Here is a 19,780-nt window from a genome sequence, read left to right on the forward strand (position 1 = left end):
GAAAGTATGAAAGAGAAGAACGTCAAGGGACTTCATTGAAGAGAAAGGCAAAAGCGGGGGATGGTGGAAAACGAGAGAGAAACTACCATCTGCTCCTCACCATCCCCTCATAGGGGAACCCCATCTCGTCCAGCCAAGGCCTCCACATTCCTTCAAACTTTCCATAATTGCCTTGCCTAATACATGCCACTCTCTCACTCCAAATCATTGAATTGAGAGTCTCAACCCAATTCTCCACAGTTGGGGGATCTGTGCCTGCCATTTCTGTGCTATTAGTTTTCTCGCCTGGAACAGGCACCTCAACACTACTTCGGTGGCACCAGTCGGGACTCTACCTTCCTCCAAGCTTCCTAATAGGCATGTCTTGGCCTCCGGTTCTAGTATGGTTCTAAAGGTTTTATTTATTCTGTCTACTATCTCCACCCAGTATCTAAATAGCTTTGGGCATTTCCACACCATGTGAATAAAATCTCCTGTCGCCTTACACCTGGGGCACTCATCCTTCTGTCTCCATCCCAGTTTAAACATTATTTTGGGGGTATAGTAAACGCTATGTATTAGAAATAAGTGGGATACTTTCTGCGAGGGGGAAATCAAGACCAATGCTCCACGTTCTAAGTTCTTATCCCATTGCTCTGTAGTCATTTCCCCCACGTCTCTCTCCCACCCCGCTCTGCTCTTAGAAGGTCCTACTCTACTTATTGTTCTAGCCCCCAGTCTGGCATATAGCTCAGAAATTAGTCCTTTGGTTGAGGCTGGTTTAATTATTTTTAGGAGTATAGGGATCTGAGTCCATTGCAGCGTTTTCTGGGCTTTGCCAACTATTATCGGAAGTTTATTCATAACTTCTCATCTCTGGTCAAGCCCCTGACTGATATGACCAGAAAGGACGGTAACCCACAGAGTTGGTCTCCGGAGTCCATTAAGGCCTTTGAGAGTCTCAAGGCTGCCTTTGTTTCTGGTCCTTTGTTGGCACATCTTGATCCTACGTCACCTTTTATCCTTGAGCTTGATGCTTCTGAGACTGGAGTTGGCGCCCTTCTGTCTCAACGTCCTGTCTCTGAGAGCGATATGCATCCTTGTGGCTACTTTTCCAGGAAATTGTCACCTGCAGAGTGCAATTACGAAATTGGTGACAGAGAGCTGTTAGCGATCATTTTAGCCCTGAAAGAATCTCCTTGAAGGTACCACTGTGCCGGTTCTCATTCTTACTGACCATAAGAATCTCACTTTCTTGTCTGAGGCTAAACGCCTCTCTCCCAGAAGGGTGTGATGGGCTCTTTTCTTGTCTAGTTTCAATTACATTACATTGTCTCATTCTTACCAGGTACTAAGAATGTAAGGGCTGAAGCTTTGTCACAACAATTTTACTCCACTTCCAAGATGGAGTCGGTTCCGGTTCCTGTGATTCCTCCTGATCGTATTCTAGCTACGGATCACACCAGTCTCGCTTCTCCTTTGGGTGACAAAATTCTTTCCACTCAGAGTCTCTGTACTGCCGTGCTCCAGACTTACCATTCTCCCAAGGCTGCTGGCCACCCAGGGGAGAATCAACTCTTTTGGGCCATTTCCCAACAATTCTGGTGGCCTACTCTACGTGCTGATGTAACCACCTTCGTAGCTGCCTGCTCCATGTGTGCTCAGAGTAAAACACCACAACACCTTCCAATGGGCCTCCTATAACCCATACCCAATGGAGAGAGGCCCTGGACCCACCTGTCTATGGATTTCATTGTGGAGTTACCCAAATCCCAGGGCAACACAGTTATCCTTATGGTGGTTGACCAGCTCTCGAAAATGTACCATTGTATTCCAGTTAAGAAGTTGCCCACTTCTAAGGAACTGGCTTCCATTTTTGCTTGGGAGATCTTTCACTTACATGGGTTACCCAAGGTGATTGTCTCAGACAGGGGTAGTCAGTTTGTGTCCTGGTTCTGGCGAGCCCTTTGTGTACAGTTGGGAATTCAGCTTGCTTTCTCCTCTGCATATCACCCGCAGTCTAATGGTGCCGCAGAACGAGCCAATCAGTCCTTCGAGCAATTCCTATGTTGCTATATTTCTGACCATCATAACAACTGGTCAGACCTCTTACCATGGGCAAGGTTTGCTCACAATAGTGCCTTGAATTCTGCTTCCCAATTGTCCTTGTTTATGGCGAACTATGGTTTCCAACCTTCCATTTTGCCTGACTCGTTTGTTCCGCAGAGTATTCCTGCGTTAGAGGAGCATCTCCATGGTCTTCGTTCCACCTGGGCACAAGTCCAGGAGGCTTTGCGACATGCTAATGATAGGTACAGACTCCATTCTGACCGCAGATGCCTGCCTGCGCCTTTCCACCAGGTTGGGGACAGGGTCTGGCTGTCGTCTCGCAACCTCCATGTTATCATGGTCTGGGGTTGTATGAGTGCTGCTGGCACTGGGGTGCTACAGTTCATTGAGGGAACCATGAATGCCAACATGTACTGTGACTTACTGAAGCAGAGCATGATCCCCTCCCTTCAGAGACTGGGCCGCAGGGCAGTATTCCAACGTGATAACGGCCCAAACACACCTCCAAGATAACCTCTGCCCTGCTAAAGAAGCGGAGGGTAAAGGTGTAATTTCTTCAGTGTTATCACGTGAAAAGATATAATAAAATATTTACAAAAATGTGAGGGGTGTACTCACTTTTGTGAGATACTGTATATATACAATACTGCCAAAGCTCAAACAGACTGCAGGAAACTCACAACTGAGGTAATACAAGAATCACAGAATAAGCTGAGAATAATTATCACTGCTGAGAAGCATATGCATTAACATTCTTTAAACAATTTGGCTTTTCAAATAATGGCACAAAAACAAGTTGTTAGCAAAGGGGAAAGGCCACAGCCTTATACAAGTTACATACAACTGTCCACCATTACAAAAACCAATGCAAACTGTCACGACTTAAAGTGATTGTAAAGGTCAGTTTTTGGGGTTTTTTTCGATACCGCAAACATGTCATACTTACCTGCTCTGTGCAAGGGTTTTGCACAGAGCGGCCCTGACGCTCCTTTTCTGGAGTCCCCCAGCGGCGATCCTGGCCCTTCCTCTTCATCGTGTGCCCCAACGGAGAGCCACATTCCATAGGGGCACCCGTGCAGGTGCGCTCCTGAGTCCTGCTGCTGCGTTCATTGACACAGACAGCAGGACTCGGTCCCGCCCTTGGCTCCTGTGTCACTGGATTTGATTGACAGCAGCGGGAGCCAATGGCTCTTGCTCTATCAATCTATCCAATGAGGACCCGAGACAGCGGCTGGAGCTGCTGTGCTCATCCCCGTCGCTAGATCGGATGGGCTCAGGTAAGAAAAAGGGAGGCTCTGGGGGGCAGCTGCAGCACAGGAGGTTTTTCACCTTAATGCACAGAATGCATTAAGGTGAAAAACCACAAGGGTTTACAACTCCTTTAACTATGAGTACATTTAAACTATAAATTGAAAAATAGGCAAAATGACTGCCCTTGCAAACCAGTTGCCTGCATTTTTTTTTTAATTCTTTAAATGTACGCCAGAGGACTAAGTTTGCAGTACTTCATGCAGTAATGTGTGCTCAAATCATATGCTGCCGGTGTGCCATATCAAATGCTACCAGTGTGCCCCCCGCCCACCATTTGCACTTACCCTGTCTCGGTGGGACAGCTCCTTGATGCTCCTCGATGTCTTCTCCTGTCCTCTCTTCCCGTCCTCTGCTATGATTGGACGCCTGACGTCCAATCACAGCGCCTGTCGTTTCAGCCAATCAGGTGACGGGTAACAGATCCGAGCACCTGATTGGCGGAGAGGCGGTTTAGTGTTAGGAAGCGAATGTTAATTTGCTTTTCTAACACAGCTGAGTTACCTGCGAGTGCCCAGCATGGCGCTCGCAGGTCACCTTTTTTGATGCCTTTTAGAGCATATGGCTCTAATCAGGTACTTTAAAAACAGCCCCCCCCCCCGACGCTGTAATTCAGGTGCCTGAAAAGGGGCCGGGCACCTGAATAGGGGGTGGCAGTGGTGGCCATAGATAGATTCATGCAATGCATGAATTTATCTATTGGTGCTAGAGGGGGTGGCAGGAGAGACGGGGCGGCGCCCGTGTGCCCTTATGGACGCACCGCCACTGCAGACACTCGGGTCTCAATGCTGTTATTTTTCAGGCTGAGCCTTGTAAAATCACTGAACTTCCTGCCCAGTCATTTCGCCTGTCACACATGGAGGCAGACCAACTCTCCTCAGTGACACTTGAGCCTGTAAAAAGTACTTGCTGCCTGTTTTTCTGGGCTTTATAAATGTGTGGAGATTTCTTTCTTTTTTTTTAACCAGCAGTATGGCCACAGCATTTTTTTTATCCCTTCAGCTCAATGGGGCCCTAATATGTAATGCAAAGAAAGAGAAGGTTAATGAGACTAATTTCTGTGTGTAAGAGGTAGTGATAAGTGTCTGGTTACTGCTAATTTAATGTTCTCAATAACTTTTTAATACGTTTTTAATTATTTGGGGGGGAGAGGTTAAGTTTGTCTTTTAAAAGATAGGTGCACTTTAAATTGGAATTGAAATAAAAATAAAGATCTGCCATGTTTAAAAAAAATTGAAATGTTAAAAAGTACTCTTTGTCTTTAATTCCTCCTTAAAAATAACAGAGCACTTCCTGGTATGTGAGAATTCCAAAGTACTCTTTTTCCTACAGCTTCATAGCTTTATATCTGAAAATGCTTCTGTCTAAAGCAACCCATAGATGATACAGTTTTTTTGCTCAAGCAACAAGTTGAATGAAAAAAACTGACTCTATTCCCCCATCCACAGACTCAATGTGGATGGTGGAATCCCTCCACTGAGCTTTTATTTTTTGGCAGCGGTGAGACTTCTTCACCAACAAAATACAACGATCAGCGTTGCAGGCTATAGCCTCCATCACTGATCGAGTGGGGAAAATGTAGTCGGAATTTGTACAGAAGTTGATTGCTAGATCGAATTCTGTACAGCCTCAGTGCCCAAACATGGATTGAAATTCAACCAGTCCATGCTGATTGGACAAATTTCAATCCATGTATGGCCGGCTCAAGGTTTTATTGCCTCTGACTACTAGTCTAAAGAGTCTAGTCTGTAGTGAAATTTGATGATGTCACTACCATGTAACTCCTTGTTCTCCTTGCTGGAGGCTCTGAAATAAGGAAGCAAAACCCTGCCTCTATCAAGATGACTACATCTACAAAAGGACAGTGTAGAAGAAGCATTGTAAATCAGTAATGGGTAAAGATCAGCTGCAAGGAGACTCCAGGGGATGCTGGTGCCTAGTCCTTGCCCCATGTCTGCTGTTTGTAGCACAACTTCAAGCACTTACTTCCTGGTTAAGATATGCAATATACTGTAAGTATGTTTGTGTAAACAGTATAGTACATATAGCATTGTATCACTAATGTATAGCAATAAGATTGTGACATACCATGTTCTGCTGGCAGAGCCGGAAAAACTGCTGCACTTTCTGAGACATCAAGAGCTGAGAGCTTCCAACTGCACTGCGAATCTTCTCCAAAACTAAAAAGCAAAAGAGAAGCTTAAGCTTAAGAATCATCTTATAAAAAGTTGAAATAAAAATTGTTCACAATACTGCTAAAGGATCAAAATGAAAGTAAAATACTTTTCATGACTTGCTATAAATGGCATTTGTCTCTGTTTCTTGTAATTTGTATTTCTTGCCCAACTCCTACTCATTTTATACTTTTTTTGGCACTGAAAGAGAATGTATAATGTTGATGGATATATTCTTTTTTGGGGGTAAGTAAGCACAAAATAAAAAACAGAATGTTAAAAAAAACAGTTTTACATTTTTAAAAATTGGAATCAAAATATTGTATAAATAGTTTATTTATACTATTTTATTTATACTATTTTATTTTATTTATAAGTTAGTTCTAGACAGATAGCACTGTTCTGGATGTCTGTTCATCACGCTGATCTCAACTGTTCTGCTAAAAAAACAGAACTCAACCTCAAATAACATGAAGATATCTGAATGAGTGAGAGGAGTCGGACTGACTTCTCCCACCTCCAACTCCACAATCCGTGCAGTTCCATACAGATTTCCAGCTAGAAGAAGGGCATCGGCTGTGCTCTTCCTCTAAAAGACCCATACTTCCTTGAAAGACCCATACTGCTGTCACCTACACTTGTCACGGACATGTAATAAATGTAGAAAATATATATTTTGTACAATAGAATTTTTTTTTTTGAAAAACATACAAACCGAAGTTAAAGAAATAAAATCAACCCAATACCATTTTAGTTTCCTTGTAAATTATATTTTACTGATTAACTTTAAAATTCTCTTGTGTGAATGTGGTTAAGTAGTGCTATACAGAATCGGCATCACCCTGTGTAAAAATTATACATAATTAATGATGCATCATGCACAGAATATTCACATTCAGCTAAATGGGATTCTTTTTTTCTTACTAAGCTTTTAACTCTTGCCATGTTTGTTGATCCACACCCGACGAAGGCTCCTGCTGAATGACAGCTCCCCCCACTTCCCGCTGCAAAATAAACAAAAGGGGTGGGGGTCACCTGTTGAAATCACAGGGTGACCCCACCCCTTAGAAGAAGGAGGATCTGGACAGCCACACTCCAATATAAACCCCTTTATTTTATAAAATAACAAAAGTTCAAACCATAGCAGGGTACAGGACAGATTAACTGGCGCATTTCACACTCTCAATAGTGCTTAGTCATAGCTACACAGCCACAAAGTTTTGCCACAAATATATAGTAGTGTATCATGGATCATGTGATCAATTATGTGATCAATTAAAATTAATTGATTGAATGAACATTAATTAAATAGTAAACCAGTGTGATTAGGTATAGAAGACACACATATAGCCAGGAGAAAAATATGGAAAAATACCAAAATTATATATAACAAAAAAAAAAAATGAAATTTAAATGAATCAAAAAAATTTCCAATTGTATAACCGCAGCTCCTGAATAAATGAGCATGTATAGTGCTTTAAAAAATATTTAAGAAACATAAAGTGCATTTGTGTGTAAGAAATAAGTATATAGTGTAGTAGTAGACACCAAAAATGCAACATATATGTGGATAAATATGAATAATACATATATATATATAAAAACATACATTTCAAAGACAGAAATATATATTTAACCGCTTTAATACTGGGCACTTTCACCCCCTTCCTTCCCAGACCAATTTTCAGCTTTCAGCGCTGTCACACTTTGAATGACAATTGCGCGTCATGAAACACTGTACCCAAATGGAATTTTTATAATTTTTTTCACACAAATTGAGCTTTTTTTGGTGGTATTTAATCACTGCTGGGGTTTTTATTTTTTATGCTACAAAAGACCGAAAATTTTCCAAAAAAATGCATTTTTCTTAGTTTCTGTTACAAAATTTTGCAAATAAGTAATTTCTCTTGATACATTTTGACCAAAAATTATGCTGCTACATTTTTTGAAGTCACATATATTTTTATTCACAATAGAACTTTATTTTATTGTAAATTATGATGACTGTATTTTTTTGTAATTTTATTTGCGTGATTTTATTGATATTAGAGTCACCACGATATTAGCGCTGCACTTTGTATAAGTATATTTATTTGTTTTGTATAGTGAGGTGAATTCACTAATAGTGTACAGCTGCTGGCACTTGTTGATATATTGTTGCACAGTATTGTATGTTTGTTAATTTGCACTTAGCACTTTAGGATAGTTAGGGGTGACGCTGATTGATATAAAAACACAAAAGGAATAGTGAATTGACAGTTTAAGGATTGCATGCGATTTAGGCAAAATGTGTCTAGACTTTCCTGACATGTATGAGTAGTCTCCTCCCCCTCCATCCCCATAGGACTGTTAGCTATAAATTTGTGCAACTCCCGGAGAGCAGCCAGATGGTTTCAATGATGAAAAAAGTACTTCAAGACACATTGAAATGTTTTGCCTCTACAAGTCAGGATTCTACTAGTCAGACCCACAAACAACCTCCAAGCCATTCAGAAATTCCTGTGTCAGTTCTGCAGGAGGATGCCAGGTCAGAGATTTCTAGCCACTCCACAATGGAAAGAGATAAAATGGTGAGCTTTGAATTGTCTTTGGTGCAGCCATTCGTTAGGGCAGTCAGACAAGTCTTCCTGTGAGAAGACTCAGTGCAGCAACCCCAAAAGAAAAGAAAGTACTTTAAACATATGAAAAAGAAAGTATCTGCATTTCCATTAATCACAGAAATAATATATCTGATCCATCAAAAATGGAGCAGGCTAGAGAAAAAAAAACAACATTCAAGAACCATTTAACTAAGCTTTACTCCTTCAGAGAAGCAAATCTGAAGGCTCTCAATAACCCTTCTGCAGTGGATGCAGCCCTAATGAGGATAGCGAGGCATGTAACATTGCCTTTAGAGGCACTGTATCTTGTAGGGATACCTTGGACGGGGGACTTGATCTGAACGTCAAAAAGTTATACGTGACAACTAGAGCTGTGCGTAAACCCATGGTGGACTTAGCATCGGTCTCAAAAGCTCTTGCGGTCTGGACTGAGGATGTAGATTCTGGAATCTTAGTAAATCCGAGATGACTGCTTTAATGAGAAATATTGTGCTCACTTCATCTTTTATGCTGGAAGCCTCAACTGACATAATTAAATTCCTGGCAAAAGTGATGCTGTGGTATGATACAGAGAAAAATGCCCTCTAGCCCAAGCCATGGCTTGCACACACTGCTTCTAAGCAAGTCTGGTGTAAAATTCCACTTAAAGTGTTACTAAACCTAAAAACCTTTTATTCCTTAATGCATTGTTTGCATTAGGTAAAAAATGTTTTTAGTTTCTATGTGCCCCCCTTCCCCTGTGTGAATGGGAAGAGAGGGGAGAAGAGATCAGCACTGTGCACGGCTGCATCTATTCTTCCCTCTTTTCCTCTTTACAGGGCATTCGAGCAACAGCAGGAGCAATTGGCTCTTGCTGCTGTCAAGCAGATTAAGTGAAAAGAAAGTGGGGGGCTTGAGTCCCGCTCTGTAAGTCTATGGAGTGCGGCTCCATAGACAAACAGGTCGGGAGCGTGCAGACTGCGCTCTCCTCATAGCTAGGGGCTGGCTATGGTAGTCCCAAAAACAAGAGGAGGAGCCAAAATCACTGATGGGGACCCCCGAAGGGGAGGTTTGGGGCCACTCTGTGCAATACCGTTGCACAGAGCAGGTACATATAACATGTTTGTTATTTTAATTTAAAAAAAAATTGAAGTAACACTTTAAGGGTCATTCACTGATTGGCAACACATTGAGGTGTCCTTTTATGAAACTGCGGTAAAATACCGCTTTTCAGTTCTCAGGCATTCTCAGAGGAGATCGCTCTCCTCTGAGTGCCTGTTTATGAAAGTGTGTAGATCGCTTCTCATGTTGAGTTGAGGAGCGATCTACAAACGCCGGGAACTCCTGAGAATGGCTCCTCTCACTGTAATCTCGCGTGATATAGCGGGATTACAGTATGAGAACCATAAAATACAAAAGTTTAACACAAATCAGCACACATTATTCCCCAACATATTAATAAAATAATAAAGTTAAATTCCCCCTACACAATATACATTAACCTAATTATAAAAAAAAACATTGTTTTTATCAATATTTAAAGATCATACATGTCCCTATTTAAATGTGAATGGTGTATAGTGAATGAATGCAATCCACATATGTAATGCAGCTATATACCATTCATATAAATGCAAAATACATTTATAATCATTAAAAAAATAATTTTAATAAAGTATACAAGTATAAATATTTATTAATAACTTAAAATAAAATATATTTCATAATTGATAAACATAAAAATTGATAAACTGGTGCAATGCGAGAACACTGCGAATCCACTGCGGGTTACCGCATCGCACCGACTCGCATGTCAGTTCACACTGCCATATGCGAATCGCTGGGGAGTATCAATACATTGTTAACGACACCCCCAGTTTAGCTTGCATATCGCACTGCGAACTGACAGTCCGGACATGAATCGGATCGCATATGTGTGAACACACATGCGATCCGATTCTGGTCCGAACAGAAAAAAGGGTCCTGTGCGTGTTTGCACCGAATGCGGTGCAATATCAGCCTTACTATCTGTACAGCTGATATCGCACCGCACAGACATCGCATGTAATGTGAATGGCAGTGTGCTGCGAATTACATGCGATGCCTGTGCGATGTCCAGCATCGCACAAGTGTGAACTGGGCCTAAAAGCTAACAACACCCCCAAATCAGTTCGCATATCGCAGTGCGATCTGCAAACTCGGACAGTAATCGAATCGCATGGGTGTGAACACCCATGCGATCCGATTCTGCTGTGGACCAAAAAAAGTGTCCTGTATGAGTTTGGTCCGAGTGCAATGCAAATTTAGCAATACTATCTGTATGGCTGAAATCGAATCGCACAGAGATCGGATGTGATTTTGCACTGCAGTGCGGTGCGAATCACATCCGATCTCGGACACCACAGCAGTGGGAACTGGCCCTAAATCATATTGCATTTGCACCAAAATGGTACAGGACGCTTTATTTGGTCCGCACTGGAATCGGATCGCATGGGTGTGAACACCCATGCGATCCGATTCCTGCACCATTACATAGTTCGCACTGCGATCTGTGAAATGATCTGGGGGTGTCATTAACTTTACATTGACACCCACAGTGGTGCGCAGATGTCAATGTAGGTGCGATGTGAAAACCCGCACAGGAATCACGCTGGTTAACGCATCACACAAGTGTGAACCCAGCCAGAGACGTGAACATCTAAAAAATATATATATATATATATATCTACATATATATCTACATATAGAGATATATATAGCTATATATCTATCTATATCTATAAATAGATTATATATATATGTAAAAATATATATAATAGATGTATCTATATATAGATATATCTATATAGATATATAGATATATCTATAGATAGATATAGTCTATATATATCAATAAATATCTATCTATCTATCTATCTATCTATAGATATATATATATATATATATATATATATATATATATAGATATATATATATATATATATATATATATATATATATATATATATATATATATCTATATCTATATATAAATATATATATAGATATAGATATATATCTATATATATCTGTATATGCAGATTTATATATATATATATATATATATATATATATATATATATATATATACACTATAAATTCCTATCCTGCTGGTTTTGGGGTGTGTAATGGTGGGGAAGATGTACTATGACTGTTTGGTGAAAGAAAGAAGTCAAAAGACTTCTTGCTTTCTCCAGAATACTCAGCCAGTTTCAGGCTTCTCACTCTGATTCTCCACTTCTGAAATGGTGAATCAGAAAGTGAGAATTCTGTCACAGATCGCCAGTGAGGTGCTGAGATCGCACCTTCATAAACTGGCCGTTTCTGTGAAGTCAGTTACAAATTCTCACTGTGCTGAGATAATCAGCGGAGAACATGTTCTCCGCTGATTATCTCAGTTTCATAAACTGGTAATGAGCTGAGATCAGCGGTGAAGCCTCGGGATCACCGCTGATCTCAGTTTCATAAAAGGACACCTAAATGCAGCAATTTCCAAGGCTACAGGAGACAAGTCAGGCTTTATACCCAGATAGGCACCCGATGAAGAAACCCCAATTTGTACATCAAACTTAGGACAAGTTTAAATAAACTCACTTTTATAGTCCACACAGAGTTCTATAAATCATGAAAAAACTCCCAATATTCCTTCACAAAGCGGCCAAATGTTCCACTTCTAATGGATGAGAAAATCAAATATATCTTCAGAGAACAAATGGGTGGTGAACAATAGGTGGTGAATACAGTGTTGGAAGGCCACACATGGACGTTTCAGAAGATTTCCCATACAAAGTTCATTCTGGTTCTAGTCCTGCTTTTTTATTGTAAAATTCTTTCAGAACAGCAGGCTGTGATACCGGTTCCATGCCACAAATGCTTTTTGGGTGTTTACTCCCAGAAGAAAAAGACAGAGGATTGGAAGACTGACATAGATCTCAAACACTTAAATAAATACTGGAGGAATACTTCAAGATGGAGTCTCTACAGACTATTCTACAGGAGGGAGATTGGGTTCTCTTCATCTATAAAAGATACCTATTTACACATTCCAGTCCATGATGACTACATTTTCCCTCTTTCATCTTCAGTTTGTATGCCTTCTGTTTGGCCTGACGACATCTCCCAGAGTGTTCACAAATGTTCTTCTGTCACTGACAGCCCTTTTGTGGAAAAAGTGGCTATGCATCTTTCACTATTTGTACAAAATACTCCACCCTTGGAAGAACCAAGCTCTCTTACCCCTCCATGCAAATGCAGCCCTGTCCACTTTAGAAGAGTTTGGATAGCTAATAAATTGTATGGAAAGTCATCTTTCCCGTTCCCAAGATCTGGTATATCGGGGGCCAGAACAGGTACACATCAGTGCACAGTCTCATTACCCCAGGAGAATATTTTAGTCAGCAGTGATGTCAACATCCCAATCAGATGCACAATGCTTCAAAATGGTGTCTGCCACAACAATAGTCAAGTGGGAACTGTGGACATCTAGTCTAGTGGGGTTGGAAGACCTTCAGAAAGAATTATGGTCTCTTTGTTTATGAGGTGGAGTCTTCAAGGGTGGTTAGATGAAGCAAATCTCCAAAATGGCCACTCACATCACCTCATTCAGTGGATAGTTATTTGATTGGATACCAGCAAAAAAAAGTTGGGGTGCCAAGTGCCTTGAAGAGGCAGCCCAGGAAAACTAGACCTTTTGTGTGAGAAAGGTTGTTTCAAACATTCTTGAACTTAGGACAGCCTATCTAATGCTTATGGATATCCAGCATTTAATTAGAGAGAAATCCTCTAAAGAGACACCTCAGGGAGAAGGTGCTGATTCAAGCGATTCTTCCTGATTGGAGCAGGTGCCTTTAGTATCTGCTTCCCCTTCAGTTGAACATCAGAGGATCCAGGACCATTTTTAAGGCAGGGCAAAAGGGGCAGCTGTCCTGGGTCAAATCATTGTTGTGGGGCCCAAAGCAGCTGCCTCATACTTGCCAACTATCCCAGTTTAAATTCTCTTGTCCCTTGAAGTTTTAGTCCTGTCCTGTGTCCCTATATCTCAGTGTAAAGTAGTGTTGCTGCTTCCCAGCTCTATCCTATTGCCATGTACAGATGACTCACCTGCAGACCCTGTGTTTACATGTAAATAACCTGCATTAATATGTAAATAGTCACGGACCATAGCATTGATATGTATCAAGAGGCGGCATTCATATGTATATCATGTCCCCCTAAGGTCATATCTACCATCACTTCTGCTGAATGCTGCCCACTGGGGAGGTAAAGGAGCATGCTTGAAAGTCCTACCTAAACTATAGTCATTAAGCCTAACATCAGCCTGTTCTGCAAAGGTAAGCAAATTGGAGGTGTAACCTTTCTTCAAAAGAACATGGTGCCACAGCACCCTGAATTTTGGTGCATGTGAATACGCACATCTCAGCCGATGCATAAGGGTGTCATTAACAATTAATGGCACGTCGGTGTATCTGCTAAAGGACAGCATGTTTCTGTCAGAAACCATGAAATCAGACCGAGACAGAAGTACAGTTAAATCACACTTGTTTAATAATAAAAGTAAAAATAACAAACATAGTCAAAACATAGCCAAAGTTCAGTATCCGGAACGGATAGTCAGCCAAGCCAGAAGTCAGGGATCAATGTAGTGGAACAACACGCAGGATCTGGAGCCAGAAGGGATGTCAGCAAAGCAAGTCTTTAAACAGGAATGCAGGAGAATGTCTCTGTGATATTGACCAAGGCGAAGGCAGAGATCCTCTGGACTGGACGGTTTAAGTAGGCAGGACTGACGACCAGGAAATCATCAACAGCTGAGTAATGCCCTGTACACACGGTCAGACATTGATCGGACATTCCGACAACAAAATCCAGAGACCCAAGAGCGTTCCTCCGGACTGTTCCCCTTCCTATGCACCAGGTACTGTATGCGCCCACGGAACCTACGGGTGTCAACAATGGACTGAACTTCATATTTCCCATGGTTTTCAACATGTACAGGGTGAGGACGTGGCACCGAGGTGGTAAAGCGGTTTCAGACCAAAGGTTTTAATAAGGAGGCATGAAATACATTCGAAATACGCATATTAGAAGGAAGGTCTAATGCGTAAGCCACTGGGTTAATCCTGCGAAGAATACGGAAAGGCCCAATAAATCGAGGTGCAAACTTCAGTGAGGAAACACGAAGCTGGAGGTTGCGAGATGACAGCCAGACTCTGTCCCCAACCTGGTAGGAAGGTGCAGGCAGGCGTCTGCGGTCAGCATGGAGTTTGTACCTATCATTAGCATGTCCCAAAGCCTCCTGGATTTGTGCCCAAGTGGAACGAAGACCACGGAGATGCTCCTCTAATCCAGGAATACTCTGCAGAACAAATGAGTCAGGGAACAAGGAAGGTTGGAAACCATAGTTCGCCATAAATGGGGACAATCGGGAAGCAGAATTCAAGGAACTATTGTGAGCAAACTCTGCCCATGGTAATAGGTCTGACCAGTTTCTATGATGGTCAGAAATATAGCAATGTAGGAATTGCTCCAAGGATTGATTGGCTCGTTCTGCGGCCCCTTTCAACTGCAGGTGATACACAGAGGAAAAGGCAAGCTGAATTCCCAACTGTGCACAAAAGGCTCGCCAGAACCGGGACACAAACTGACTACCCCTGTCCGAGACAATCACCTTGGGTAGCCCATGTAAGCGAAAGATAGATCTCCCGAGCAAAAATGGAAGCCAGTTCCTTAGAAGTGGGCAACTTCTTAAGTGGAATACAATGAGATATCTTTGAGAACGGATCAACCACCATAAGGATAACTGTGTTTCCCTGGGAGTCGGGTAACTCCACAATGAAATCCATAGACAGGTGGGTCCAGGGCCTCTCTCCATTGGGTATGGATTGTAGGAGGCCCACTGGAAGATGTCATGGAGTCTTACTCTGAGCACACTTGGAACAGACAGCTACGAAGACGATTACATCAGCACGTAGACTAGGCCACCAGAATTGTTGGGAAATGGCCCAAAAGAGTTGATTCTTCCCAGGGTGGCCAGCAGCCTTAGGAGAATAGTAAGTCTGGAGCACGGTAGTACAGAGACTCTCTGGGACAAAGCAGCGGTCACAAGGTTTCTCAGGAGGAGCATGGACCTGAGCAGCAAGAATTTTGTCACCCAAAGGAGAAGTGAGACTGGTGCGAACCGTAGCCAGAATACGATCAGGAGGAATCACAGGAACGAAACCAACTCCATCTTGGAAGTGGAGGAAAATTGTTGTGACAAAGCGTCAGCCCTTACATTCTTTGTACCGGGTAAGAATGAGACAATGTAATTGAAATTGACAAGAAAAAAGCCTATCGCGCCCCTCTGGGAGAGAGCCGTTTATCCTCAGACAAGAATATGAGATTCTTATGGTCAGTAAGAATGAGAACTGGCACTGTGGTACCTTCGAGCAGATGTCTCCATTCTTTCAGGACTAAAATGATCGCTAACAGCTCTCTTTTACCAATCTCAAAATTGCACTCCGCAGGTGACAATTTCTTGGAAAAGTAGCCACAAGGATGCTGTAACGAGCCCCTTGCTCGCTTGGTTCCACTCTCCCGACACTCCTCTGCTGCTATAAAATCAGACTGCAGATCACAACATCTGATTGTTCGGTCATCCAATGCTCCGGGATTAGAATTACAGCTATGTGCTGTTCTAACCCAGTTGTGATAGCTCAGAACAAACACCAGGCAGGCTGTATGTAAGTTCAACCAGGAATCTCTTTTATTGGAAAATACAGGCTTTTATGCACTTAAAGTGGAGGTGCAGACCTCCTGCTCATATTACTCTAACAATACAGCTTTAACCTAATTAACATGAGCTAATTAACTAATCCCTTTAGACAGCCTAGATGACTCAGACATGACCGTTAGGCCAGACTGGCCGTCTTGTAGTTCAGAAAATCCAATCAACATTATCACAATCAACATAGACTCTTCTTCACACAATAGCAGAGTTAATTAACACAAATAACAATGGGGATCAAATGACTCTTAGATCCCATAGTAGACTTATTTACAATACACATTTTAGCAGGCAATAGACAGACAGGTGTTGGAATTTACATCAGCATCTCCTAACAGTATCTGTCCCAGCATTATGAATCAGCCACTATTCCAATATGGCAAATCCAGGGTCCCCAGAGTCTGTGTGTCCTGGGGGGCCAGGACCTGAATCCACAGTAATACCACTTCAAGGGTCCCAGGCATACAGCTCACAAAGAGCACCGTTCCCCCAAATGCAAGGGCCCCCGATCGATCGGCAAGAGGCTAGCATACAGTCCCCTCCAAAAGTCTCTTTCCCGGCTAGGTCTGTCACAGATACATAGCGCTCTCAGAGGTAGGACGTTGAGACAGTAGGGCACCAACACCAGTCTCAGAAGTATCAAACTCAAGGATAAAAGGTAACGTAGGATCAGGATGTGCCAACACAGGAGCAGAAACAAAAGGCAGCCTTGAGGTTCTCAAAGGCCTTAATGGACTCCAGAGACCAACTCTATGGGTTACCGTCCCTTCTGGTCATATCAGTCAGGGGCTTGACCAGAGACGAGAAGTTATAAACTTCCGATAATAGTTGGCAAAGCCCAGAAAACGCTGCAGAGGACGTAAACCCATGGGTCGGGGCCACTGTAGGACTGCTGAAAGTTTCTCTGGGTCCATGGAAAAAAACAGCCCAGGAATTTAATCTGTTGACGATGGAATTCGCACTTCTCCAATTTACAATCGAGATTGTTCTCTCTTAGTTTCTGAAGCACACGACAGACATCTGTGTGGTGGCTCTCCAGGAACTTGGAAAATATGAGGATATCATCGAGATAAACCACCACAAATAATTGCAACAAATCTCGGAGGACATCATTAATAAATTCCTGGAAAACCGCTGGGGCGTTACAAAGGCCAAAAGGCATTACGAAGTACTCATAATGGCCTGTTCTGGTATTAAACACAGTTTTCCACTCGTCGCCCTCCTTAATCCTCACAAGATTGTATGCCCCTCTAAAATCAAGCTTTGTGAAAACAGTTGCTCCCTTGAGGCAGTCAAATAACTCCGTAATCAACGGAATCGGATAGGCATTCTTAATCGTTAAGCGATTGAGACCCCTATAATCAATACAAGGTCTCAGTTCACTACTCTTTTTCTTCACAAAGAACAAACCAGCACCAGCACAGGAGACGAGGATTTGCGGATGAAACCTCGAGAAAGTGCGTCTGCAACATACTCCTCCATGGTCTTATCCTTCAAGACCAACAAAGGGTAAACCCGGCCACGAGGGGGTATAGCACCAAGTTGAAGGTCAATTGCGCAATCATACGGCCGGGGTGGAGGCAAACTACCGGCTTAACCTTTGTCAAAGACATCGCTAAAATCACGGTACTCCTCCAGCAGACAGGAGAGTGAAGAGGTGCACAGGACCTTGGATAACTTCTGGAAGCATGACTCACTGCATTGTGGTGATCAGGAGAGAACCTCAGCATGGAGCCAATCAAAAGAGGGGTTGTGCCTCTGTAACCAAGGATAACCAATAACCAGCAGAAACATAAGCGAGGAAATAACTTGGAATTGTATTATCTCATGGTGAAGAGCCCCTACGACCATGGAAAATGGAACCATCTCATGAGTCACATGGGCAGGCTGTAGAGGTCTCCCGTCAAGAGCCTCAATGTCAAGTGGAGTGTCACACAGCTGCAGCGGAATCGAGTGCTTCGATAGAAAGGCAGCATCAATGAACAGGCCTGCAGCCCCAGAGTCAATTAGAGCCTGTATCTCAATGGATGACTCAGCCCAAGAAAGGGTGACCGTAACCAGGGGCTTATCCTTCTGGATAACTGGGGAGGAAACAACGCCACCTAAAGTCTGTCCGTGACAGGACCTCAAGGTTCGGGTCTTCCCAGGACGGGTAGGACAAGACTTCAAAAAGTGACCCGCCTGGCCACAATAAAGGCACAATCTCTCCCTCCTCCTTAAGGTTCTCTCATCCACTTAGAGACGCGTGAAACCCAAGTGCATGAGTTTACCTTCACTGACCGACTCGGTACTAGGAGGCATGGGAGGTGAGGGAGGCACGGGTGGAACTGCAATGCTCGGAGACAAACGTACAGGAGGCTTCCGCAAGCGCTCATTAAAGAGAGTGTTTCTCTGAGTCTGGAGTCAATGAGTCCTTGATGGTATCCGAGAGACCATGAGAAAAAGCAGCCACGAGGGCTCATTGTTCCACGCAACCTCTGCTGCCAGAGTACAGAATTCAATGGCGTAGTCTGCAACAGTTCTCGTACTCTGTTCGATGGACATGAGGCACTTGGCAGCAGAAGCGGAGCATGCAGGAACGTCAAATACTCTTTTAAAAGAAGCCACAAACTCAGGGTACCTCAAGACAACAGGTTTTTGCGTCTCCCATAGAGGGTTTGCCCAGGCCAAGGCTCTCTCAGAAAGCAAAAATATCACAAAACCTACCTTGCTTCTGTCCGTGGGAAACGCCTGGGGCAGCATCTCAAAGTATATTTCAACCTGGTTGAGAAACCCTCTGCATTGGACTGGATTGCCCCCAAATCGCTGGAGAAGCAGAGCGGAACCAGACATACCTCTTATAGAGGTATTACTCGAGGTGGGTGCCTGCACAGAGACTGGAGCAGCAGCAGGGTCAGCCTGCAACATAGGTTGTACCGGGGTGGCCACAGTGGGAGATTCCAGGTGAGCTGTGCAACACAGGAGCGTTTGTAACGCCATGGCAAACTGATCCATGCGGTGATCCAGTACATCTGGAAAAAATATTACCAACATGTGGATTGACTGCAAAAAAAAATTCAAAAGAAAAATACGCTGCGCTAGAGTGAAATGTACCAGTCTAGAATCTCTTGAACCTAAAAATATTTGTAAATACTCTAATATAAAATATATATATATCAAATAATCTCTCTGAGTGAACCAAAAAGTGATAAATCCAAAAATCCAAAACATATAGACGTATGCATATGTAAATTATCAATAAACATAAACCAAACTCATTAAAGTGCAACGTGCATAGAAAAAAGTTCGAAAAGTGCTTAGTGCTCCACAGATTGATGTGATAAACAGTCCTGACAAATATATTACAAGTGATTGGTGATGAATAAAATCCTGTGAATCAATATCAGAAAAATGTGTATAATAAATGTCCGTTGATAGTGTTTTCCAGCATGCTCATAGTATCCTTAGTGCTGCAAACCATGCTCTGGTGCAATTCAGTGGTCCCCCCAGGTAATTCTGCTCACCTCAGAGCATGTGACTCAGCTGCTACACTAAGTCAATACATGCTAAGTGAGCCCCAGGCTCTGTGCTGATTACCAGATGTCAGGCTCCAATGCAGTTCCACAGATATATACAAAAGAAAAAACTCGATAGTGTGATATCATTTTGTAAATTTATTAAATGTAAAAGACACTCCCCACAATGGGGTACTCACACTATCCCAGTGCGTCAGTGCACCGCTCTTTTCCAAGCTTTCAAACCAGTAAACGAGCTAAGTGGATTGACTGCATATTCTGAATTCATGGCCTTTGCCTACTGTCAGAAACCATGAAATGAGACCGAGACAGCACTACAGTTAAAGCACGATGTTCAATAATAAAAGTAAA

At 42.6% G+C, this 19,780-nt stretch overlaps 1 protein-coding gene across 6 annotated transcripts in view; it reads right to left on the reverse strand.

Annotated features, from left to right (window-relative positions):
• DLGAP3 (DLG associated protein 3) overlaps window positions 1-19,780 on the reverse strand; it is a 623,552-nt gene that overhangs the window by 13,052 nt on the left and 590,720 nt on the right. For all 6 annotated transcript variants that reach the window (XM_073615583.1, XM_073615577.1, XM_073615578.1 and 3 more), the window contains one exon: window positions 5,446-5,537. In XM_073615583.1, coding sequence (XP_073471684.1) covers window positions 5,446-5,537 — 92 coding nt within the window. The remainder of the gene's footprint in view (window positions 1-5,445; window positions 5,538-19,780) is intronic.

The sequence above is a fragment of the Aquarana catesbeiana genome, linkage group LG02 (genome assembly GCF_042186555.1).
Source record: "Aquarana catesbeiana isolate 2022-GZ linkage group LG02, ASM4218655v1, whole genome shotgun sequence".
Classification (NCBI taxonomy): domain Eukaryota; kingdom Metazoa; phylum Chordata; class Amphibia; order Anura; family Ranidae; genus Aquarana; species Aquarana catesbeiana.